We start from the raw sequence: 26651 nt of genomic DNA, 5'->3' as shown, positions 1-26651 counted from the left end.
AAGCCATCAAGGAAATTCTTTGCATGCTTCAGAGATTTAATGTTGGAATCTGATAGACCTACTTTTAAATTATAGTCTGTCTATTTACTAGTTGTAAATTTTAGGCATTTTTCTCGATTCCTTAATTCCCTACAAATGGTGCCTATCTCATTTTTTATTATATCCTCACTCTGCCTGAAATATATCAAGAAATTAATAGATGAATAGAGCAAAATGAAAGCACTGTATTTATAATAAGATCTTCTGAGGGCGGCACCTGTGGCTCAAGGAGTAGGGCGCCGGCCTCATATACCAGAGGTAGTGGGTTCAGGGTTCAAACACGGCCACAGGCAAAAATTGGGGGAAGAAAAAAAAAAAAAGATCTTCTGAAACAGGGTTACAAAGAAAGAATCAGTTAATTTTTGAATCCTATGGTTTCTATATCTGGGTGTCCTGACTGTCACCATACATAGGGAATAGCAACTTTAGGGACACCCAGTATTTGACTTCTCAATTCATGTTATTTTTAGGTAGATTTATATTCATTTTAACACTATCATGATATGAACAGGCACACTGAACATCTGTTATTTCTAATCACATAGGATAAAGTGAAAAGATTAATACAATACTAATAATTATAATTTGCAATTCTATAAACAAATGATAAACAAAAGTAAGTTTACACTGCGGTCATTAACTATGAAGACATTTATTATGTGCAAGATTTATTAATGGTTTATAAAAAGCATCGTAGAAAAATTCATTTATATATTAAAATCATCAAATTTTATATAAAATTCAAACTTCAAAAGTATTAAGAAAATCTACAAAAGGTTGCATGCGGTACTTAATCAATTTTAATTTTTCCACCACAAATAACATTTTCTCAGTGTTCTTGTCATTTTGTGCCTAATCCCCTCTGTATAAAGAAGAAGCTGATGTCTAAGGAGATAGAGTCGCCCAATTTGTAAAACCTTGCTACACTGCATTAATAACAATTAGATGAGAACCCATTTACTCACGATTTAGCACTTCAGGGATTATTTAAAATTAATTACTGTATTTAACCATGAAATGCCATTAGGGAAATATAGTTTAATATTATTATTTCTTATCTGTTTTTGAGCCCATAAAACAGGTATACAGGGAAAAAAGGTTATGTATTTTTCTCTAGAAAAATAGTCTGTGATTCAAAAGTAATTGGTAACTCAAAAGTTTGTTTTGACTCAAATTTCAAGTTGACACTAATAAATATATGTTTTCTTTCACTATTATGAAATACTCAGGGATGTAGAGCATCATGAACACAAGTTCATACACTTATTGGGCACAATCTTATCTCAGGCAATTTTATTGTTGACTTTTAAGCATAAGAGGAGCAGACTATATTTTAGAAGATAAAAAACAACATGATAAAGATTTATGTTAATTTTTAAACTTTTACAGAATTGTAAATTTAAGAGAATTAGGAAGAGATATTTGAGGGCTCAGGAAATGTAGTGATCCTTCAAATACTCAAGCTTACTACTAAGTTGATACAAAAGTATCCTACTTTTGACTGTTCATCTATTATTCTATAGATTTTGCACTTAGATTTTAACTGAGACATATGACAGTTAAGCCATTCAAACATGTGGAAATAAGTGTTTCTAAAGGAAAAAAATAAACCTTCTTGCCACAGTTATGATCCATGATATTTTTACTCATGTTAGTCAAATATATAATCACAGGTCTTCATTTCAAGGAATAATTATATCTTCATTTGGTATGTCTTATAATATCTATTAAAACTTAACTTTCCACTTAAAATAAAGATTATTAAGCATGACAATATTTAAATAGATTCCATTTACATATACCTGCTCCTGACAATTGTTTTAGTAATGTGATGACTAACAAAACTGAATGTGCCATTGAAACTAATTGTTTTCAATGTCTTTGTAAAAAAGACAAGCTATATAAATGAATTCACCTGTTTAGTGTATTATATTTCCACTAATCAATAACAACTTATTGCTTCCATTCATTAGCACATACCAAAAGAAAGCTTTTATCTTCGTAATATGGCTACCCCAGAAATGAGTTTGGAGTTTACACATGAAGGCATAATATTAAAAGTGAAGCCTTTGGAGTTTCTATTTTTTTTTGTTCTTAAGAATTCTTGAATCCTCAATTATGTATTTCAAATGTCATAAAGTCATAACATTAATAATAGGTCTCTGATATTAAAATTATACCACAAAAATGTATGTCTCAGAGAAACCAAAGCTTGAAATTGTTAAAAAGAAATATGCCTAGTTTAATTAATATATTATTTTCATTCTAAAATGTTCTTACAGTTAGAAAAGCAACTAGTACATACAACTACTATAATCCTAAGAATTCTTAGAATTCTAGACAGCAGAAATTCTAAGAATCCTTTAAATAATTTTCATTCACTGGTACAAATGAACTGTCATTCTTCGAATCATGGATGACCTCTGAGCTTTGCAATAATTGATCTCTTCATGTTTTGGAGAGTAACATCTTCACATAAAGAAAAAGTATTGGACTCTTTTTCCTTTGGGGACTATTATACTTACTGTAATAGTTAAGACTGAATAAAGAGGGGGTTATCTAAAAACAAATTTTTACTATCACTTGCATAAAGTCTATAATTAGAATAATATAAAATACCACTCATATAATTAAAAATCTCACTGGCTGATAAAATCAAAATGAGAAAAAATCTTTTAACACAGTTTCTCCTCCATTTCTATGGGGACACATTCTTACATTTCATGGATACTAGAAAGTGCAGATGGTACTGAACCTTGTGTACTTTGATATTTCCCTATACATGCATACCTATGATAAACCTTAATTTATAAATTAGGAACATTAAGAGATTCACAACAGGGGCGGCACCTGTGGCTCGGCTGGTAGGGCGCCGGCCCCATATGCCGAGGGTGGCGGATTCAAACCCAGCCCCGGCCAAACTGCAACAAAAAAATAGCTGGGCCGTTGTGGCGGGCGCCTGTAGTCCCAGCTACTTGGGAGGCTGAATCAAGAGAATCGCCTAAGCCCAAGGATTTGGAGGTTGCTGTGAGCTGTGTGATGCCACGGCACTCTACCGAGGGCAATAAGGTGAGACTCTGTCTCTACAAAAAAATAAAAAAAAAAAAAAAGAGATTCACAACAATAACTAATGAAATGTACTGTAAGAAAAGTTATGTGAACATGATTTCTCTCTGTAATTTCCTCCTTTCATCCCCCACAAAATGTTTTAATATTTCTGAACAGAAGTTGACCCAGTAACTAAAACCACATATAAAGTGACACTACTGTAATATAAAAATTGCTCCAGTGGCGCAATCGGTTAGCACGCAGTACTTATATGTAATATAAAAATTATTGCCTAATGATATTTATATGGTAGTCATCAAAGACAATGTCATCTTTATTTAAGGCATCCATATATAAATGGTTTTTAAGACATTTAGGAATTTGCATTAAAAGTAATTCAGTAAAATTAAGTCAGAGAAAATACCTCAACATATTTTAACATAAAATATTACAGCTTGACATGACCTCTCAAAAAATATAGATTTTTCTATTTTGGTAGAGGAAGCAAATTAAATGCAAACACGATTATGTTCTTCAACAAAATAACGTACTACCTAGATGAGTTTGGGAAATATGGGCATTATTTGAAGGAATATCCAAAAGACAGAGTAATATTTATAATCATGGATTAGAACTGACCCAGTGGTCCTAATCTAATAAATTGTCACCTACAATTTCTGTTTTGTCCTTTCTATGTAAACTAAATTTTTTTTAAGTTTTGACAGATTTTTACCTCCAATCAAAAAATAAATTCATGTTTACATTTTAAAAATTAAAGTAATAATCAGCTTGCCAGAGGATCTGATTTATATGTAACAAATAACATTACTAAACTGAGGCGATATACTTGTCAAAATCAATTTGTCAGTTTGAAAAGTATGAAATTTTTATAGACAAATAAACTCTTCACATTATTTTTTGAAGATTAAATATGTCTCCAAATATTACCTACTAGACATAAACATTTCCAGGGCTCTAAAAAATCACAAACTAAGACTTAGTTATATAGTATAAATAAACCTTTCCTTTTAGAGGTAATGAAATTCAACTAGACCACTTACTCATATTAAGCTGTCGTTTTATGGTGGACTTATACATTGATATTTTCATAATGCTAGTTATATTGTTGCACTTTATAAACTTTGGAGATCATATAAACCATGTTTGCCATAATGAAGCGGGAACTAAAAGCTCCCTGATTGATCCTGCCTTCTTACTGACAGTGAGGGACAGTCACTGCCACTTACCCTATTCCACCATGGAAGGCCTTCACATTGCCTGCCTGCAATTATGTTTTCTCCTCCCTGACTCTTTAATTTTGCTGTAAATAATCACCTAACATGCAGAAGATAGTTAAACTTCAGATTTCACTTCTTGACAAATATTCATGTGTTTATATTTAATAAGCTCCTTTTCCATTGAATTTCCTTTTATCATGGAGTTATTACAGGTAAATCCTCATAGATTGCAGTGACTATATAAAGTACCCAGCTATGATTTAATAAAAAAAAATAACAAAATGAAAATACCTGTAAAATTTCACAGCTAAAAAAAAAAGAAAAGAAAATCGATAAAGCAGAGAGGACTAAGATGAATGATTTATTTGGTGGGTGGGAGAAATACAAGTTTGAAAATATATTATAGACAGGTATAGGTGCTTATCTTTGATAGGTGCTTGAAAATAGAATAATTAAGAAGAACTCATGTCCTTCACCAATTCTATAGCTTAGAACACTATAGTTTGTTTTAAATATGTTGAAGTATCATATTTTTATATGTAAAAAAAGGTAAGCAATTATATTTGTTTCATATTACTGTACAAAAATAAATATATAAAAATATACTGAAAAATAGTATAGCAGATAAAATAACAATGCTAATATTAGGATATGAATATCAACAGAACAGAACATAATAGAAAATTTATGATAACAAAAACTTGCATTTAATTATATGAGGTATAGTGTAATCAATCTATTACATATTTTTACCCCTTAGATAATTATGTTCCTTGTTCCTGTCAGTTAACTAATACATAGTTTAAAAACCATGTGTTATCTAAGAACATTACAGTTTTTACTAGTTTTATGATTAAACTAAACACATGATTATTTTTAATAAAGTAATATACCAAATTGATGTGCTCTTTAGATATACTTGGATCATCAAATTATCAAAAGATGGAAAGGAGTTGATTGCTAAAAAAGGAATATTATAATAAACTTCTAAGAAATAATTTTTTCTAAAACCAAAGATTTCTTTTAAATTACAACACTTATAAAAAATAAATTGTTTTATAGTGTAACTATCCAAATTATATATATATATAGTGTTACAAATTATTTAACCAACAATTACTATCTGCATTCACTATAAATTCTAATTCTGTATTAAAAAACTGTCTGTAAGTAACTTTTGCTTCTATAGATATTAACCTAAACTAACAGAGGTAAAATTTGCTCGAAAGCCTAAAAAATAGTAGATTGGCTTGTTGAATATTAATAAGTAAAAATTATTTGAAAATCTGTATTTGAAAATAAAATGTTAATTAACAGACAATAGAGATCCTTATGTTTGCTGGAACCTTTATTCAAAATATTAAATAGCATTACAGATACCTCTCTCCGCCGAGAAGCCCAACAAGTCTGTTTGATCTTCCATACCACAGCAGCCACCAGTAATAAGGATAAGAAACAACTAGAAAATAAAACACAAATGATTTTTGCTCAATTTGCTCATATTGGAAATATATAATGAAATAATAAAAGAATACATAAAACACTTAAAAATATAGGGAAATAATCACTTTGTCTAGATAAATAATTCAAGCAAAGAAAGGTAAATCTGCAATATTTAAATGTTCTTTCAAATATAATCAAAGTGTACAGGTAGAAAAATACTTATATTCTTTATTATACATTATGGTTTATCTTTAGGATTTTCTGTTAGAAGGAATGTAAATTTATAATTCATAGGTCTTATGAAGCAACAGAAATCACAACCAAAATCTATTTATAATTGCTATTACAAGTCATTGAATAATGCCTATTTTATAAATGCAAATGTCACACATATATTCATTTTATTTTTATTACCAACTGTTGTAGATATGAGTATATTCTACCCACTGATTCTTAACCAAAGGTGATTTTTGCTTCCTCCCCCTAAAGAATATTTGGCAACATCTGGGGACATTTTTGATTATTACTACTGAGAAGGGGTACAACTTATATCTAGTGGGTAGAGCTAGGAATGCTCTAAGATATTCCACGAGGCATGAGACTGTACCCAACAACAAGGAATCATGCGATGCACAATGTCAATAGTACTGAGGTTCAGAACCCCCGGCACATACTGATGTTTAAGAAATAATTCAGTTACCATTTTCATACATGTGGTCTAGGTACTACACGCAATAAACTAATATGTAATACAGGGTATTTTGTTAGTGGTAGCTTGAACCTGACAAATCTCAAAATAACAGAGATTTGTGTGAATCTGATTATTCAATCCCAACTCTGCATGTGTTTGATTTTCCCTTCTTATGCATGATCTCATAGATGATGCTATGAGAAGTCCTAGAAGTGAACAGGTCTGGGACACTACAAATTGACTGGTCACTGGCCGATACACAACAACCTGGTTTTCAATCTTAATTAATAGTTGTCGTAATTGCCACTTGATCCCACTCATAAGCAGTGGCAATTGTGACACTTCTACTCTTATCATGTTTTCAATATATTTTTTTCTCTTTTCCTCTTTCTCACTGGAAGCAGAAGACCTCGGAATATCCGTAGACGATGACAGGGACAATGACAATTCTAGCACAATTGAGTGTTGAAAACATTCCAGATTCTGTGCCAGACACTTCAAAATGATGAATTTCATTTCATAGGAATGTTTCCAAGTGGGATACATTATTATTATATTATAAAAGAAGAATTCAGTTCTCAGTTTTTAAACTTAATTGATTAGAGTAATATAAGGAGTAAGTGGTGGTACCAAAATTCAAATCCAGCTACTCCCACCTTAAACCTTTTCCTTCCCACATGCTGGAAGCTCTGAGCTTGCCTGAATCTTGTAACAGTTCTGTTTCTGTATTCATTTTCTAATCCTTTGTCCAAATCAAAGGAAATGAGAGAAAAAGGCAGTGATCCTAATCTTTCCAACCACTGAGGTCCTTTCTTTTTTTTAAACATAGTTACCCTTTTCCCCTAATATTTTCAAGCACTTTCTTTCTACTTCTTGAATTAAATTTTTCAAAGGTGCACAAGTCTTAGATATCCTAAAAAGAAAAAATAATAATCTACCTTTATTGACCCTGTAGTTTCTGCTAGTTTGCTGAACAAGTCAGTGCACCTCCCTGCACCTCAATTTCCTCATAAACTGCCCTTCACTTAACTCCTTGTATTCAGGTATCTGCTTCATAGGCCAATAAAAATGTTAACAATAATTACTTTTTATATAATATTCAACATTTTAGAAGGCCCATTCCTCAGAATTTTTCCAACTAAAAGCCATCATTACTTTCTTGACTAGAAGTTACATAAACTTGTCTTTTCTCTTTTAACAGGTTTCATTTCTCCATTGACAATACCAAGCACTCATACTTTAAAACTCTAAATATTTTTTATTTTCATTTTTTTTGTTTTCCTTCATCCTTCCTGATTCAATAGAGAGACAATGAATATGTTATGTTCCAGATTTCCTCCTTTAAATTATGAACACTCCTTAAAACTCAATTCACAAAAGTATACTCTTATCTTGCTCTGAAAGAAAATGGTTATTCATTCTCATGGTTTCAACTATGACCTCCATTGAAATGATTTCCAAATCTGTATCTTTAGACCCGCTAAAATAACATTTTATCATTAAATCGGATCTAAGAGATTATTACTAACTTTCTCCCTGGAAAGAAATTCCCAATATACCTCTGACAGTGGTCCAGCAACTAATTAAATACTCATCATAGCTGGAAAGATGCTGACTCACATGTTAGTACATTGTATTTCTAGATAATTCAGACTATGAAAATATCCTTTTATCAGTCAGTGCTGCTTGCGTCTTCTGGGTTAAATGGTGCATCAGTCTTCTATGTGCTAAAACTTCTTTATATATTTGAAAAGTCTACATGATTTTCCCTAGTCTAGTGGCTCTCTACCTGTAATGTTTTTGCCCTCCAGGGAACATTTCCCGGCATATGGAAACACTTTTGTTTTTTACCACCACCCCTTGTCAGGTATCTATTGGGATGTTGTTTAAATGTCCTACAATATACACATCACCCTTCTAACAACAAAGATCTTCCCATCCCCAAATGCCAATAATGCCAAGGTTGAGAAACCCTTTTCCAGTCTGAATTATTACAATAATGATTTATTTTTCTACCAATACTAAGCACTTAAGCACTGTGCTTAGCATTTTACATGAATTGTATCTTTAATTACAATAATCACACAAGGTATACCAGTTATACTATTACATTTTCATTTAGAGGATGAAAAATCTGAGTCATGGAGAGTTTAGGTAAATTGCCTAAGTTTCAAAAGCATTAAGTTGCAAGTTCTTCCCTTTCCTCTGACTTCCTTGTTTCACCATTACTTTCCAGCTAAACTATAGAAACAAATTCAGTTTTATTGTCTTTATAGTCCGACACCAAATCTTCTCAACTGTTTATTTCAGAATGTCTGTTGTAGTAAATACCAATACATATACAGAAATTCACTTAGATGTAGTGATTAAATGCAATTTAAATGATAAAAATGTGTTTTATGTGGTTACTTTATAATTCACAATATCCCCCCATCCAAATAGTTACATGATAAAGATTCAGTTTGAGACGGTTAAGATTATTTTAATTTCTCTAGGAGAAACTTATATTCTGATACAGTCAAATGGAGGGACCTGCCCAAATAGAATTAATCCACCCAAACAGAGTGGACCCACCCAAACAGACTCGACCTGCCCAAATAGAATGTCCCATCCAGGAAAGCAAGAATGTGCCAAACCCTAGCCTTCTGACCCTTTAAATTTCCATCACCTTAAGCCACGTGCCGACTTCCTTCTCAAGCTCAGCTCACCGGCACCCGGGTAGAAGAAAGGTTGATGTAGCCCACACAGAACCTGGATTCCGTTTCCTTTGTTCATGTTTCAGAATAATCTTTTATTTTCAGTCTTTGACCTCTCATTTTGATGCCAAAACTGGGGACAGAGTGAAGCTCCTTCAGGGGGCCGAGATTACACCTTGGCAGACTCAACTAGATGGACTCTTGTTCTGACAAGACAAAGGGAAATGGGGGAACCCCTCCACTACAACCACTATACCTCCTCTGAGAGGGTGCGGGAACAGAAGATATTGTCAGGGTTCATGTTCCCCTTTTTCTCTCATACCTGTCCCACATAAGTCAGAAACTAAGTTTGTTCTCCACAGATCCCACAAAATACTCTCAAGAATTTAGATATCTAACCCAATCATACAATCTGACCTGCATGATTTGTATGTTATCATCACCGCCATCTTATTAACATGCATTTTATCTCTCAGTCTGCATGCAATATCCAAAGGAAGGGGGAAACTCCAAAAATTTCCAGGGCCCTCAGGAACCCCAGCAAGATCTCATTGACCAGGCCTTAAAGGTGCGGCAGTGCTTCTCAGAGCTTCAGTTATTGGCTTCCGCCATTGGACAAAACCCTGCTACTTCTCAAAACTTCTCTAGGCACTCTGAAAAAAGAAAGTCTCCCCCAAGACCATGTTTTAAATAAGTAGACCCCGGGACACTGGGCAAAGCAGTATCCAAATACAAATCCTTCCTGCAAGCCATGTCCTGCCTGCGAAAGTCCTCACTGGAAGTCTGATTGGTCAGGTCTTTCTGAAGATCTGGTTTGCAGTCACTCCCAGGACCTAGCGAAATTCCCTGACCTTTTAAGCATAGCTGCAGAAGACTGAAGATACTCAGAAAATCAGAATGCCTCATGGACAATCACAAAATTTGAAGTCCGGGTATTTTGCTAGTGGAAGATAGGCCTATTTCTTTTCTAATAAACACAGGAACAACTTTTTCCATGCTGCCATCTTATAAAGGTCCTCTAAAACAAAAGAGATCTTGGTGATGGGAATTAATGGTACTTTAATGTGCCTTCACATGCTACTCCACCCTTGTCGTGCTGTAATCCTGACCTCCTTGGTTATTTCCTATTTTAGGGGCACTAATTATGATTTTTCTCATTCTCAGTTTTGGACAGTAATTCTTCATCTCATTTCCCAATTTATTGACCAGGTAGTCACCTGAAAAAACAACCACTGATATCCTTGCCCCGTGTGGATATCAACCAGTTCAAACTGTAGACCTAAGAATGTTCCTGTTAACACCACTCCCTTCCCTCTCCCATTTTCCCATTTTCCTTACAGGCAGACCTGCCAACCATCAACCTGCAGGAAGCAGTCAAAGAGATACCACACACATCATCCTGCCTCCTTATAATAGACTAAAAAGACCATAGAGGATCATAGAGTCAAATGGAGGGAACTGCCCATAGAGTCAAATGGAGGGAATTGCCCAAATAGAATCCACCGGTCCCAAATAGAATGTCCCATCCAAAGTGGGAATGTGCCAACTCCAATCCTCTGACCTATTAAATTCCCATCCACTTTAACCCACATCCTGACTCAGCTCAGCTCACCCACACCTGGGTAGAATAAAGGCCGATGTTGGCCACAAAGAAGCTGGACTCCATTTCCTTTCATTCATGTTTCAGAATAATCTTTTATTTTCAAATTTTAATTTTGAATTTTTCTTATCTAAATTTTGTGACTCAGGTGAAGAGTATCACTGTTAAATGATGCAAAAGAACAGTGCACAAACATGTAGTTTTCACAATTTCACTTTCTTAAGGAGATATAGTAGAACCTGTGGAAGTTGACCACCCAAGGGACTACAACAAACTGGTCAACATATGGAGGTGGTAACATAAGAAACTAGGCCTGCTGTATTGACCAGGTACATGTGGTACATGTTCAGTCTATGAAAATTAGGTTAACTTAAAATGCTGGTTAATGTAGGGAGGTGGTCAACTATGGAGGGTCTACAGTATACACTTTGAAGTTTGTATCAATTTCTATGCTAATTCTTATTAGATTAACAGTAAAAGAACTATCATGATGTAAACAAATGGGCTGATAAAATCAGTAAACAATTTAAGAAAATGTTTTCTTAAAGATACTATAATAACTTCCAATACATACAAAAACCTCGATAAAATATATCTTAATATCTGGCATGTAACAGTTGTCATTAAACTTTTGCTAGATGAATTAAATTGGTTCTTTAATTGATTGAATAACATCATTATTTTCTGACAATAAATGTCTTATTTGGCATTATTAATCTTATACCAAGATAATGCTTTGTAAAAATTATTTATATCTAATAATTTATGTTGCAAATAAAAGTTCTAGTTCTTTATAGAAGAGTACCAAAAAAACCATTTAGAACATAGCTTCATTAAAAAGCAAAACAAACAAGCCCGCGCGCACACATACACACACACACACAGAGCACTTGTCAAATTTATCCAGTACAATTGAAAACTTCCTTCCTTCCCTTGGTGACTACTAGAAAATCTCAGTCTATACTGACTATTTTAGAAGCCTAGGGAGTGACAGAATTTGCATCTCTGATTTCTTCAGTGACCTCTATTCCATGTCCTTTCTATCAGCTCCACTCTGCCCACTGGACTTTGCGTGAGAGAGAAATGCTATAAACTTTTACTATAGTAAGTGACTGAGAGTTCAGTTAGCTTTTCCCTACCTCCCTATCTCTTAAATCAAAGGACTTAATGGACAATGTGGAACATTAGTATCTTTTAATTTGCTATTGTGGCAAGACTTTTTTTTTAGAGAAAAATACATTTTTAATGCTTTCTTTCACATATTTTTCTATTTTATTATACAAAAGCTTTTATTCCTTGGTATAGATATTGGGGAGAAAGGGTAATTGAGTTTTCTTTTAAGAAACTAAGCTGTGTATTAATGGTGCCAGAAGATCAGAAAGGTTCAGTACTCCTCAGTATAATTTTCCCAACAGAAAGGAAAGAAAAGAAACATAAAAAAGCAAGTACATGAGCTGCAAGAATTTTAAAAGGGAAGAATAGATGCTTGGGGAGAGATTTTTCAATAATTTGATTATAACCTTCATAAAATTGTAATTTTTGAAAGGATTCTTAATGTAAAAAAAAAAGCCATGGAACTTAATAAGTAATCCCATTTAAAGAAAATTAAAAATAATTCAATAGAAGTAACATAGCCTGGTATAAGGTCCTATTGTAAAGCAGGTTTCTAGTAACAAAGAAATGCCCTCTGGTGGTAATCCAGTTGGCCAAATGCAAAAAGAGATAATATTGTAACTCCTTTATAGCAATTTGAGGTTAATTGATCATATACCTCATAAAGTCTTAACTACGTAATTTAAAGGATGACTTGGGCTTACTATTATTTTATTTTGCTAAAAAAGGTTACAAATGGGAGAACTGAATTAAAATATAGAAATTATTTTTAAAGTAATTTATTACCTACTGTTATTCTAGAAAATATTTTTGAATAGTTTTATACTTTCATAATTCTTTAAGAATTTCTCCTCACCAACATATCAACAACTACTAACTTAAAGTGCAATAAAAGCTATGGGTATTAAAAAGAAAAATTTGTTAGGCGGAACCTGTGGCTCAACTGAGAAGGACCCTGGCCCCATATGCCGGAGGTGGCGGGTTCAAACCCAGCCCCAGACAAAAAACTGAAAGAAAAAAAAAAAGAAAGAAAGAAAAAGAAAAATTTGTTTATGTTTCAGTGATCAGATTTACAAAGATGAGAAAAATCTATAAATCCCAGTGCATCAAAGTTGAAAATAATATGCTGTTAGCATAAATTGTTACAAAATTTGTGGTGGTTAAGCAAGAGTTACTGTACCTTAGGATGCATACTATCACTTAAGATGATTTCAAATGCAAGTAACATTGGAACTACATGAATTTTATATTCCCTGTCATGGACCAAATTGTATTTTCCCTAAACTGTGTGACTGTATTTGAAGGCAGGTCCTTTTAGAAATAATTAAGTTTAAATGAAGTTAATCATTTAAATAAATAATCTAATAAATTTGTCTTTTTATTATAAGAGACACCAGAGAGTTTGCACACTTCCCTCTCTTCTCACATGCGTGGAGGAAAGGCCTGTGAGCACACAGTGTGAAGGCAGCCATTTGCAAGGCCAGGAAGAAAGCCCTCACCAGAAATCAACAATTCTAGACCCTGGTCTTAGACTTCCCAGCCTTCAGAACTCTGAGATACTAAATTTCTATTGTTTAAGCCACTCAGTTTGTGGTATTTTCTTGTGGCAGTCCAAGGTAAGAACTTCCCAAATTCCAAAAGTAGAATAAATTCCAGGTCTGGTCCTATCACAGCCCTACCTACATTTCCCTCAATTCTCTGGACTGTCCACACTGCTGTGCATCAGATTTATTCTCAAGCCTGTTTCTCCCTTAGGAACAAAAGTAAATGCAGAAGTTCCAGGCTTTATATTATGCACTCTATTACACATGCCTATTCTTTCCAAATGTTGAAGATGTACTAAATGGCTTTAGACCCCTACCCATGAAACTGATAAGGGAACGATAGCCATGTGGATGGAGTTAAATAAAGGCTGAGAAAAGAATCCATAAAATCTACTATGGATATCATTTATGCAAAATTCAAACTGAACTGTGAAAACAGCTTTATTTATATAATACCTTAAACAAGGTTACTAAATGACATAAATCTTAGCACACGGAATAAAGATTAACTTTAATGAGGAAAAGCTGTGTCCTTCCTGGCAAAAAAAGGAAAGTATGCAGGAGCTATGTGACTTCTGGCAGAGGAGAAAAGAATGTTTGTTGTTAAAGGAGGAGAAGGAGCTAGGGGTTGTTCCCTGAACATCTCCCAAGGCAGTGAGGGCCTTGCTGCCTCATGATCAAAGCTGTTAGGTGGCTTATCCATAAAAAAACAAACAAAACAAAACAAAAGGGAAAATTAGGCAAAATTTTCTTTGAAAATGAGGCACAATTCTAATAAGGGAAAATTTTAGGATATCAATATTGAAAATATGTCAATAAATTCATAAAATAAAGCAAAACAATTTCCCTTAAAAATGAATTATCAATTATGTCTTGTAAACATAATAGGTCACCAGGTAGACTTATAAATATTACTGAAATTTAGTCAAATCAAAAAGTCTACCCACAAAAAAACCAAATTATACAAAAAGAAAAAAAACCTTACCAAATACATTTTTTACAGTTTTTTCCTTTTATTAAATTATATACACATAGATCATGAATACATATATGCTTTTGTGGGGTACAATGTGTTGATTTTTTTAATACAGTTTGAAATGGTTACATCAAACTAATGAATATAGCTTTCACCTCATTTATTAATTATTGTGTTAAGACATTTATACTCTATACTTGGTAGAACTGACTTGTACCCTTACAATATGCTCCATAGGTGTGGTCCCACTGTTACGCTCCATCAAACCTCCTCACTCCCCTCACATCCCCTCTACTTCTCTCCTTTATCCTAAGCTATAGTTGTGATCTAATTTTCATAAGAAAATGTAATTATAAATTGGTTTCAGAAAAGTATTGAGTGTGTTGGATACTTTTTCTTCCATTCTTGAGGTACATTACTAAAATAATATTTTCCAGCTCCATCCATGTAAACGTAAAAGAGGTAAAGTCTCCATCTTTTTAAGGCTGCATAGTATTCCATGGTATACATATACATGATTTATGAATCCATTCATGGGTCGATGGGCACTTGGGCTTCTTCCATGACTTGGGTGTTATGAATTGAACTGCAATGAACAATCTGGTGCAAATATCTTTGTTATAAAGTGATTTTTGGTCTTTTGGATATATACCTAATAGAGGAATTGCAGGATCAAATGGCAGGTCTACTTTTAGATCCCTGAGTATTCTCCATACTTCTTTCCAAAAGGAACGTATTAGCTTGCACTCCCACCAGCAGTGCAAAAGTGTTCCCTTTTCTCCACATCCATGCCAACATCTGTAGTTTTGGGATTTTGTAATGTGGGCTACTCTTACTGCAGTTAGATGATATCTCACAGTGGTTTTGATTTGCATTTCTCTGATGATTAAAGATGATGAGCATTTTTTCATGTGTCTGTAGGCCATGTGCCTATCTTCTTCAGAGAAGCTTCTGTTCAATTCTCTTGCCCACAATGAAATGGGATCACTTGTTCTTTTCTTTTCTTTTCCTTTCTTTTTGAAGCTTTTGGCCGGGGCTGAGTTCAAACCTGCCACATCTGGCATGTGAGGCTGGTGCCCTACTCGTTTGAGCCACAGGTGCCACCCTCTTGTTTTCTTATTGATAAGTTCGAGTTCTCTGTGGATTCTGGTTATCAAACCTTTCTCAAAAACATAACCTGCAAATATCCTCTCCCATTCTGAGGGCTGTCTACTTGCTTTACTTACTGTGTTCTTGGCAGTGCAGAAGATTTTTATTTTGATCAAATCCCAGTAATGTATTTTTGGTATAGCTTCAATTGCCTGGAGGATCCTTCTCATAGGGTGTTCTCCCAGGCCAGTTTCTTTAAGTGTTTCTCTTGCACTCTCTCCAAGAATCTTTATAGTTTCATGACTTAAATTTAAATCTTTTATCCAGTGAGAGTCAATTTTTGTTAGAGGTGAAAGGTGTGGGTCCAGTTTCAGCCCTCTACAAGTTGCCAGCCAGTTCAATCAGTACTATTTACTAAATAAGGAATCTTTCCTCCAATTTATATTTTTGATAGGTTTAACAAAGATCAAATGACAATAAGTGGTCCATCTCTTGGTTCTCAGTTCTGTTCCATACATCTACCTCTCTATTTTTGAGCCAGTTATCATTCTGTTTTGACCACTATAGATTTATAGTATAGCCTAAAGTCTGGTAGCATAATTCCTCCTGATTTGTTTTCATTTCTGAGTAATGTCTTGGCTATTTGAGTTTTTTTCTGTTTCAATATGAAATAAAGTACTAATTTTTCCAATCTTTAAAGTATGACAGAAGGTATTTAATAGGGATTGCATTAAATCTGTATATTGCATTGAGTAGTAAGAACATTTTAACAATGTTGATTCTTCTTGGCTATGATCATGTTAATGTTTTTCCATTTGTTAACATCTTCAGCTATTTCTTTTCTCAGAGTTCCAAAGTTCTCTTTATAGAGATCTTTCATGTCCTTAGTTAGGTAAACTCCTATACATTTCATCTTCTTTGGTACAACTATAAAAGGAGTAGAGACCTTGACTGTTTTTTCAGTTTGACTATTGTTGGTATATATAAATGCTACTGATTGGTGAGTATTGATTTTGTATCCTGAGATGCTGCTGTATCCCTTGATCACTTCTAAGTTTTGAAGTTGAGTCCACCTGGGGTTTTCCAGATATACAATCATATCATCTGCGAAGAGTGGAAGTTTGATTTCCTCTGACCCTATATGGATACACTTGATCAACATTTCTTGCCTAATCGCAATAGCTAAGGCTTCCATTACAATGTTAAAAAGCATTGGAGACAGTGCGCAACCTTGCCAGGTTCCTGATCTGAGTGGAAATGTTGTCAATTTTACTCCATTAATTATAATACGGGCTGTGGGTTTGCTGTAAATGGCCTCAATCAGTTTAAGAAATGTCCCTTCTATTCCTATTTCCTTAAGTGTTCTGATCATGAAAGGATACTGGATATTATCAAAAACCAAAAACTTTTTCTGCATCAATTGAGAAAATCATATGGTTTTTATTTTTTATTTTGTTAATATGATGCATTGTATTTATAGATTTACATATATTGAACCTGCCTTGAGACCCTGGGATAAAACACAGTTGGTCATGGTGTATAATTTGTTTCATGTGTTACTGGATTCTGTTTGTTAGGATCTTTTTAATATTTTTGCATCAATACTTTTTTAATTGACAGATTGAAATAATAATTTTTTTTTATTTTTTATTGTTAAAGCATAGCTGTGTACATTAGTGCAATCAAGGGGTACAATGTGCTGGTTTCATATTTTTGCATCAATATTTATTAGAGATATTGGTCTATAATTTTCTTTTCTTGTTGGTCTTTTCCTGATTTGGGAATCAGGGTGATATTTGCTTCATAGAATGTGTTGGGAAGTAGTCCTTCTTTTTCTATGTTTTGGAAAAGGTTAAGTATTATAGGTACTAGTTCCTCTTTGAAGGTTTGGTAGAATTCTGATGTGAAGCCTTCTGTTCCCAGACTTTTCTTTTTGGGGAGATTTTGTATAGTTGATGCTATTTCAGAACTTGATATAGGCCTGTTCAACATTTCTACTTCTTTCTGGCTAAGTCTAAGAGGTGGCGTGCTTCCAAGTATTAGTCTATTTCGTTCAGATTTTTGGATTTATGACAATAGAGTTTTTTTGTAATATTCATTAAGGATATTTTGAATTTCTGAGGAGTCTGTTGTTATTTTGTCTTTGTCATTTCTGATTCATGAAATTAGGGATTTACAGCTTTTATTTCTGGTTATGTTAGCCAATGGTTTATCTATTTTATTAAAATTTTCAAAAAACCAACTTTTTGATTCATTGATCTTTTGAATAATTCTTTTGTTTTCAATTTCATTTAATTCTGCTCCAATTTTGGTTATTTCTTTTCTTCTGCTGGGTTTGGGGTTGGAAGTTTCTTCCTTTTCCAGTTGCTTGAGATGTCTTATAATTTGTTGATTTCCTCTCTTTCCATTCTCTTGAGGAAGGCTTGCAATGTTATAAATTTCCCTCTTAGGACTGCCTTTGCAGCATCCCACAGGTTCTGATAATACATATCTTCATTACCGTTTTGTTCCAAAACTTTGGTAATTTCCTTCTTAATCTCATCTATGACCCAGCTATCATTCAGCAAAAGGTTATTTCGTTCTCATGTCTTTGTGTGAGTATGCAGATTCCTGCTGTTACTAAGTTCAACTTTTATTCCATGATGGTCTGAGAAAATACAAAGATAATTTCTATTCTTTTGCATTTGCTGAGGTTGGACTTGTGACCTAAGATGTGATCAATTTTGGAGGCTGTTCCATGGGCTGATGAGAAGAATGTGTATTCAATTTTGTTAGGATGAAATGTTCCATAGATGTCTGTTAAATCCAACTGTTGAATGGTTAATTTTAAGTCTAAAACTTATTTGCTTAGTTTCTTATTGGAGAATCTACCCAACACTGCCAAACGGGTGTGAAAATCTCCGAGTATTATGATGCTGGAGGAAATCAAGTTGCTCATGTCTGTTAGGGTCTGTTTTATTAATTCAGGTGCATAAATGTTAATAATTGAAATCTCATCACGTTGAGTGTTTCCCTTAACAAATATGAAGTGACCCTCCATATCTTTCCTTACTTTTGATGGTTTAAAGCCTATTGTATCTGTGAATAAAATTGCAACAACTGCTTTTTTCTGATTTCCATTTGCTTGAATTACAGATGACCATCCCTTCACCCTGAGTCTATATTTATCCTTTAAGGTAAGATGAGATTCTTGTATGCAGCACATATCTGGCCTGAGTTTTCGTATCCAATCAGCCAACCTGTGCCTCTTTAGAGGACAATTAAGCCATTAACTTTAATTGAGAGTATTGATAGGCCTGGTAGTATTTTGGGTGTAGAGTTTTTCAAAAGTCCAGTGGACATTTTTAATCCTTTCACTATTGTTGAAGTTGGGATTTGATTAAAAGTTTCTGAACATGAGTTTACCTTGGTGGTAGAGCATCGTGCTGGTCATTAAGGAGGATGGCTCTGAGGATATCCTGGAGAACTGGTTTAGTTATGGCAAATTTCTTCACCATGTGAATGTCATCAAAGTTTAATTTCTCCATCATAAATTAAATTCAGTTTAGCTGGATACAGGATCCTGGGTTGAAAATTGTTTTATTTTATAAGGTTAAAGGTTGATGACTATCCTCTATTGGATGGAAAAGTTTCTGCAGAGAGATCTGCAGTCATTCTAATATTCTTCCCCTTATAGGTCATGGTTTTTTTATATCTGGCTGCTTACAGAATTTTCTCCTTCATATTAACTTTGGTGAAGTTAATTACAATGTGTCTGGGAGATGTTTGTTTGGGTTGAGTCATGCTGGGGTTCTGTAACTGTCTGCTATCTGAATTTCAGAATCTCTTGCCATCTTTGGGAAGTTTTCCTTGATTATCTCTTGGAGTAGAGCATCTGGATCTTTCAAAACAAACTCGTCACCTTCAGGAATTCCTATAAGGCAAATGTGTGCTTTCTTGGAATTGTCCCACAACTCTTTGAGAGAATGATCTATTTTTCCTCTCCACTACTCTTCCTCTTTGAAGGTTTGGGATCATTCAAAAGCTTTGTCTTCAATGTCAGAAATCCTTTTTTCTGCCTGCTCCATTCTGTTACTGAGGGATTCTATGCATATTTCTCTTATTGTATTTCTCATATCTTGGAGGGCTGCAAATATTTTTCTCAATGTGTCAAAATCTTTGGTGGATTTTGTCTTTGAATTCACTGAATTCTTGAGACAACTTCTGAATTATTCCTAGAATTTCTAGTTCCAACTTTACTTCTATTTTGTTAATCTTATTTGCCATCCAAATTCTAAATTCAATTTCTGACATCTCAGCCATTTGTTTATGAATGGGATCTTCTGGTGTGTCTGCCTTGTCATTCCTTGGGGGAGTTGATCTACTCTGATTATTCATATTGTCAGAGTTTTTCCGCTAATTCTGCCTCATTATTATTTTTCACTGTTTGTCTAGATGAGCAGGTAAGGTGAAATTGTATCAGCGGCTCCTGGAGTAATGATTAACCAGCCCTTTGCCAGAGAGCTGACACTGGTGACTGCAGCTCTTCCCCTACAGCTTTGCAAAGGACCCGTCACTACTACAGCCTGTGACTGTGGGGACCTGCTTGGTGTGGTGGGGCTAGGTGACTCTCTCTTGTATTCAGCTATTCTCTGTACAATCCTAGTGAATCAGTAACTCTGGGTTGAAGTCTCAGCTGTGGAGAAATACAAGCAACTAAGACACCCCGTCCCCCACAGGCATCAACTGGAAGAGTAAAATCAAACCTTCAAACTACAACACAAACAGGGTACCACCTTGGGGGATCCTCGGGTGATTGGCCCAGGTCAAGAGTTCCAAACCAATTGTCCCAGTCAGCACTAACTATTAAGTGGGAGAGTTCAATAGGTCTCCAGCAACTAGATGGCAGGAGTCTACTGGCAGCTCAAGTGTGGCTCGATCTGGTGCTCCGTGGAGTCAGAAAGGCCCACCCAGCAAATGAGTTAGTTGCAAGGAGATCCTTCCCCACCTTGCACCTTCATCACACGCAGTCATTGGTAACCACTGTGGCCCAGTTCCCTCCAATGAACAAATGTGCAAGGGTTTTGCACCTGCCAGAGTCACAGGGAGATAAATGTCTCCTTGACCAGGCTGCCACACTCTGCCATCAGCTGGCAGGGGGAGCTGAAGCCTGACTAACTCAGGTGTTTAAAGTAAGCTGGGGAATGTCACTCAATTCCATTCCCACCCTGGGCTGATGGTGCCATTTACATTCTCACAGAATTTGCATTTCTGTCCTAGCTGTGTTCCACCATGGGCCAGGAGTGTTTTGAGTTCACAGAAGCTGCAATTCAGTCCCACACTGTGCCACTGCCTCACAAATTCTCACGGAGCTGGTGTCTCTGTCTCTGCTACACTCTTTGTTGGGGCAGGCATGATTAGAGCTCACAAATGGCTGTCAGTTCCTGCACTTGGCTGATGCCGCTGCCACGTGCCCTGTTGACCCAGCTATATTTCACTGGGGACAGGGTGCGTCTTGGGCTCACAAAAGCAGCAATTCTGACTCAGCTCTGCCTCGGGAGTATGCCACCTCTGTGCATGCATATTCTAGTCTCAGTCCCCTCCGAGCCCAGCCTGGGCAGGAATCACTGCAGGCATAGACTTTGCTCATGGGTCCTGCATTTCTGTCCCAGATCTGCTCCACTTGTGGCTGTGCCCGGAGTAGAGGCCTGGCTCCCTCTGGTTGCTAAGAGAGATGAGAAATTTCTCCAAAATACCACCCAGGGGTGTGAACCCTATTGTTTCCGCCAGCACCACCACTGCTGCACTCTGCTGTGGAGCACTGTTTCTCCCTCTCCCACTTGCATCCCTCACTCCACAGTCCCCATTTTACCCCTGTGCTGCTGATTCAACACAGAGTTTAGCAGCCCATACCTTGCCCATACCTCTTGGGAAATTGCCCAAGAGTCTGGACTCTGCAGCAGCAGGCTTCCAGAACTTGGTGGGAGTGGAGGGGAGTGCTGGGAGTTCAGAATTGCGGGTAGAGTATATGTTCACTTTTATGCCTGGCAGGACAATACCAAGGCACACAAGTGGTTTCTCTGCAGGGAACAAGTTCCAGTTTTTAGCAGGTCTCTTCCATGGAATAAAATAGGAGGAGATCTGAACTCTGGTCATTTGTTTGTAGAAAGTACACTGTGAGCTGTTCTCATAAGGGAGGGGACTCCCTTCCACTTGGCAATGGGTTTTGTACCTATTGTTTGTTTCCTTGGGGTCACAGCTTGCCTCAGCAAGGGTGATGTGCACCCTTCAATCTTCTCTCTTGGCTCAGCTCCAAACCATCAGCTTATTTGATAAGCTTCTGTCCATTAACTCTCCTTCGAGACAGGAGCCTCTGTGGAAAGCTGGCTCCAGTCGGCCATCTTGCCTCTCCCCACCATTTTTTATAATTTTAAAGGTTGGTTCTACCAACCAAAAAGTTAACTCTATTATGTCAACCATTAAAATATTCCTCTCTAATCCCTGACTGCAGAGAGCATAATTACCGCAGGCCACGGTACTCTGAAACCCATGCCTGCATTCACTCTGAGGCACCAGTTCCCCCCAAGGGCTGCTCTCAGTCAAGACAGAGACACCAGGCAGGCCTATACCTGGGAGACACAAGACTCTTCTGATGGGTGAATTTTGCTCAGGGAAAGCAGCACTGGTCCCAGTCTTCCCTCACAGGAGTTTCTCCCAATACATTTATTGCTTGTCTAATCTCATCTTAGTGTCTGCTTCTTCAAGGACTTGTGATCTGAGTAAGAAGGAGGAAAGATGAGGATTTGGAACTGACTCACTGATTGGCATGATAAGAGGACAAGAGACATGTTGATAAGTGGAGTACTGAAGTCACTGGCAGAAGGCTCAAATTGCTAAATTTCAGCACTGGTAACCTGAGAAAATATCTTGATGGAGAAAATATTTGTAGGTATAATAATTCAGGCATTTGAAAGATAAGGAAAACAACTTCAAAAGAGAGTAGAGTTGGCTAATTACAATTATATTGCATTTATACCTACAGAAAGATGAGAGACTAAAAGGTATTAACAAACATTACTTGCCAGAGGATCTCTTTTATAGCTTTAAATGAGGTCCTTATGTTTGAAAGTGGAAAAGCCAACATGTGTAAGCAGCAAGCTGGTGATCTACTTGGAGTTGCAGAGTTCCTGAGATAACCAAATGTTTAACCAAAGCAGCTCTGTTATGCAAAAGTAAGGGCCACAGTTGGGAAGACCAGGATGCTGAAAAATGAGATAGAAATATGTCTGAATGCCTCTGAGGATGCTGGCTTTACAGATGCCTTCCCTAGTATTAACTGTCCTGTTTCCTTGAAAATAAGACAGTGTCTTATTTTAAGGTGTGCTCCACAAAGATGTGCTAGGTCTTATTTTCAGGGGATGTCTTATCTTTCCTGTAAGTAGGTCTTATTTTCGGAGGATGTCTTATTTTCAGGGAAACAGGGTAGCACTTTTCTCATGGAAGAAGGCATTGAAAGGGCTGGGCACAGTGGCTCACACCTATAATCCTAGCACAGTGGGAGGCCGAGGCAGGTAGATTGCTTGAGGTAATGAGTTTGAGACCAGTCTGAGTAAAAGTGAGACCCCCTTGTCTACTAAAATAGAAAGTCTGAGGCAAGAGGATCACTAGAGCCCAAGAGTTGTAGGTTTCTGTGAGCTATGACACCATGGTACTCTACCCAGCACAACAGCTTGAGACTCTGTCTCAAAAAAAAAAAAAAGGGGACTGAAAAACTTTCTTCTCTCTAAGGCAACAGGTGTTCCCCTCACAAGCTGTCCCACTTCCTCTATTGACTGCCAGACTGATAATAGATTCAAATCACAGTATATCCCAACTGAACCTGAGAAGAGAGAAAATGTATCGCACACCTGGAAATCAGCAAGAATTTACCAGCAGGAGTCTTGGGAGTACAACCAGATTTGGAGTTTGGTGGTATTTGATAAAGGAAAATAAAACATAAAACTAAGTAAACAAAAAAAAATTCATTGATTTTGGTGCATATGTACAGGAGCATAGGAGATACAATGCCCTACTAAAGACTTCAGGGAATGCCCAAACTGGTTGCTAAAGTCATGCTTAGAAGTCTGAAAAATGCCATGGCCAATATAAAGTAAAATTGAAGTGCCTGACTTGCCCTAGCATATTGAAATAAAGGAATAAAAAGCCAGGGAAAGGAATATGCTGGAATGGCATGAATTATATCAAGCCAAAAGAACTATCAGAAGGTTATGTTCCATGGGAGGGTCCAGAGAATATACCATTCACCAAGATCAGTAGGAATATGTTGATAAGAGGGGCACCATCATTATAAAGAAGTCTAGAGTTGGCCTTCTTTTGCATACTAGAGCTGAAAATAGGAGATACAGTCACAAGACTATATTTGTTAATTGCCATAAAATGATGGGGGCCCAGAGTAATGGAGGATAGACATCAGGGCTTACCTGCCAAAATCTAGGAGCCACAATTACCATAATTAGATAAATAAGATTAGAGGATCTGCCCACAAAGAATTATAGGGATGATCTGACTTGCCTGAGTGAGAGTGAGACCCTGGCTCCTAAAAAAAAAAATGGAAAAACACAGCTGGCTGCAGTGGCAAGCACCTGTAATCCCAGTGGCTTCCAGAGGCTAAGGCAGTGGGATGCCCACAGCCTGAGACTGAGGTTGCAGTGAGTTATGACGCCATTGCACTCTGCTCAGGGCACATAGCATGTGACTCTGTCTCAACAACAATAAAAAACAAATAAATAAAATAAAGCATAGTATCGAGAAGGGAAAAATAAGTGGGCAGTCAACAGGGGTATTTTAAGAAAGAATAGAGGAATAGGAGGCTAAAAGTAGTTGCTTCAACAGAAAGTCACGATCCTCTACTCAGTTAACAGACTTGAGTTAATTAATATAGGTAGCTGATCCATTGAGAGAAACCCTAAAACATCTTGAAAAGTAGACAAAATGATCCTTAAAGGGACATGAGTATATATTCAGGTATATACATAGGGAATAAGCAGACATTGTGAGTACTATTCATGAGGTTAGAGATGAGATTGAGACCCAAGGACTCAAAATGTCGATCTGGTCCCTTGTTAGAGTCTGAGTGTTTGGGGAGGTGAGTAGTTTGGCAGATAACAAATTCTGACTAAATTCTGGGTCACAGTGTGTTAACTCTGTCTATGGTTCACCAAGTGGTCATTTCCCCAGTCACTGAGGATATCACTAGAATTGACATGCAAGGTAGTTGGAGTAAAACTGTATCTCTGACTTAGAGTAAGATCAGTCACAGTGGAAAAGACCAAGTGGTAATCTATGAAAATGCCCCCATGTAGATAAGGTAGTAAATAAAATATTATAATGTCATCCCCGTGGATTCATGAAATTAGTACACCCATTAAAAACCTAAATGGTTTGGGGCAATGTCTCTACCATATCTTCACTTAGTTTATTTCTTTAAAATAAATAATTCAGACTTTTTAAACCCAGAAACACTTGGTTTTCCATTTTATACACCAGAAAAAGAACAATTTCTTTTAAAAATAATTCCTTTCAGTTTTCTAATCATATACTATGTTATTTTACACACTTGAACAACAACAACAACAAAAACCCTTAAATCCAATGTATGAAAAAAGAGATTTAGAGAAGCTAGGTGCAATATAGTTTGGATATTCAACTCTCCAAACCTCATGTTGAAGTTTGATCCTCAATATTGGAGGTGGGGCCTAATGGAAGATGTTTTGGTCACAGACAGAGTGTGAGGGGGCGGAAGTAGGAACTAATACATCATGAATGGCCTAGTGTCCTCCCAAAACTAGTCATCTAAAAGAGTCTGGCCTCCCTATGTAATTTCTGCACACACCAGCTTCCCTTCCCTTTCTGCCACGGGTGGAACCAACTTAAGACCCTCACAAAATGAAGATGTTGGCCTCATGATTCCTGTATAGACTGCAGAACTGTAAACCAAATAAACCTCTTTTCATTATAAATTACCCAGCCTCGGGTATTCCATTATAGCAACACAGTGGACTGACAGTGACTCACTTAAGATGGCATAAAAAGATAAGATCAGAGCCATGTGTATAAATGATCTCGCTAGTACTGGCTCTACTATGTTTACCACCAGAACTATACATAATATAGAGGTAAAAAACTGTCACAGAGTGTGACAACTGGTCCCCACAGAGCTATGGCTAAACTGAAAAGCTGACACATTCAGCTGATTGAAGGGTATCCAGAAATGTTAATCTGTTTGAAAAATCTCTTAAAATTTAGCATGGCCTTATGAAAATTAATAATTAATAAACTTCAAAATATTCAATCCATGATGTTTTATTTTTTTAATGAGATGGTTTTTAAAGGAACTAATTTACATTTCACTACTGGAAAAATTTAAATGACAAAAAAACCTATCAAATATATTTTATCTAACACAATGATTAGAATATTTTATTTCACTTTGTCCATGATGACAATCTAATAAATAGGATCATCTCTAAGACACACTACATATTAATACCAGCTTTCTTTTACTTAATAAAAGAGCTATTGAATTTAAATGTGCACACAAAATACAAAAGCCTAAAATAAACCTTAGACATTTAAATAATTTACATATATATTCAGCTTTGTGAATTTTTACACATAATTGAACTTTTTGGTGAATTTCCATCCACACTATTCTGCATTAAAAGATTGTTTTATATTTAATGCATTAAATAATGCTCATTCAATTGTAACTTATAGTACTTTCTAAAAACATACTGTAACTTTGGTAATAGCCTTAAAATTCATTTATATTCTGAAGTATAAGGTCATAAAACTTTAGATATATTTAAGATATTTCCTCAAATTTCATTTTCAAGGAAAAAAAGTAAAGTATCAATATACTTTCTACATATATTAGGCATAAATATGTGTATAGCATTAAATTATAGAAATTATAGTTTTTAAGAGACAATCATTATTGCTTTCAAAGCAAAGGGACCGATATGATGAAGATTTTGACAAGAGAAATGGGTAAACAGGGAATGTATAAATTGGGAGTAAAAGACTTTAAAAATCTGAAGGGCTATACATGGAAATGAGGGGTTAGATCTGTTACATATGGGCCTATATGGATAAATTAAGGGAGGTATCACAGGGAGACAGATTTCAGCTCAATT

The 26651-nt window shown here is 35.7% G+C and overlaps 1 protein-coding gene across 1 annotated transcript in view; it reads right to left on the bottom strand.

Moving 5' to 3' along the window:
- Positions 1-26651, bottom strand: part of ATRNL1 (attractin like 1) — a 723386-nt gene that overhangs the window by 369674 nt on the left and 327061 nt on the right. The window contains exon 26 of the mRNA XM_053583937.1: positions 5706-5784. Within this exon, the coding sequence (XP_053439912.1) occupies positions 5706-5784 (79 nt within the window). The remainder of the gene's footprint in view (positions 1-5705; positions 5785-26651) is intronic.

Source organism: Nycticebus coucang, chromosome 3, assembly GCF_027406575.1.
Source record: "Nycticebus coucang isolate mNycCou1 chromosome 3, mNycCou1.pri, whole genome shotgun sequence".
Lineage (NCBI taxonomy): Eukaryota > Metazoa > Chordata > Mammalia > Primates > Lorisidae > Nycticebus > Nycticebus coucang.
Note: the sequence above shows the minus strand (reverse complement) of the source record. Positions and strands in the feature narration are given on the sequence as shown.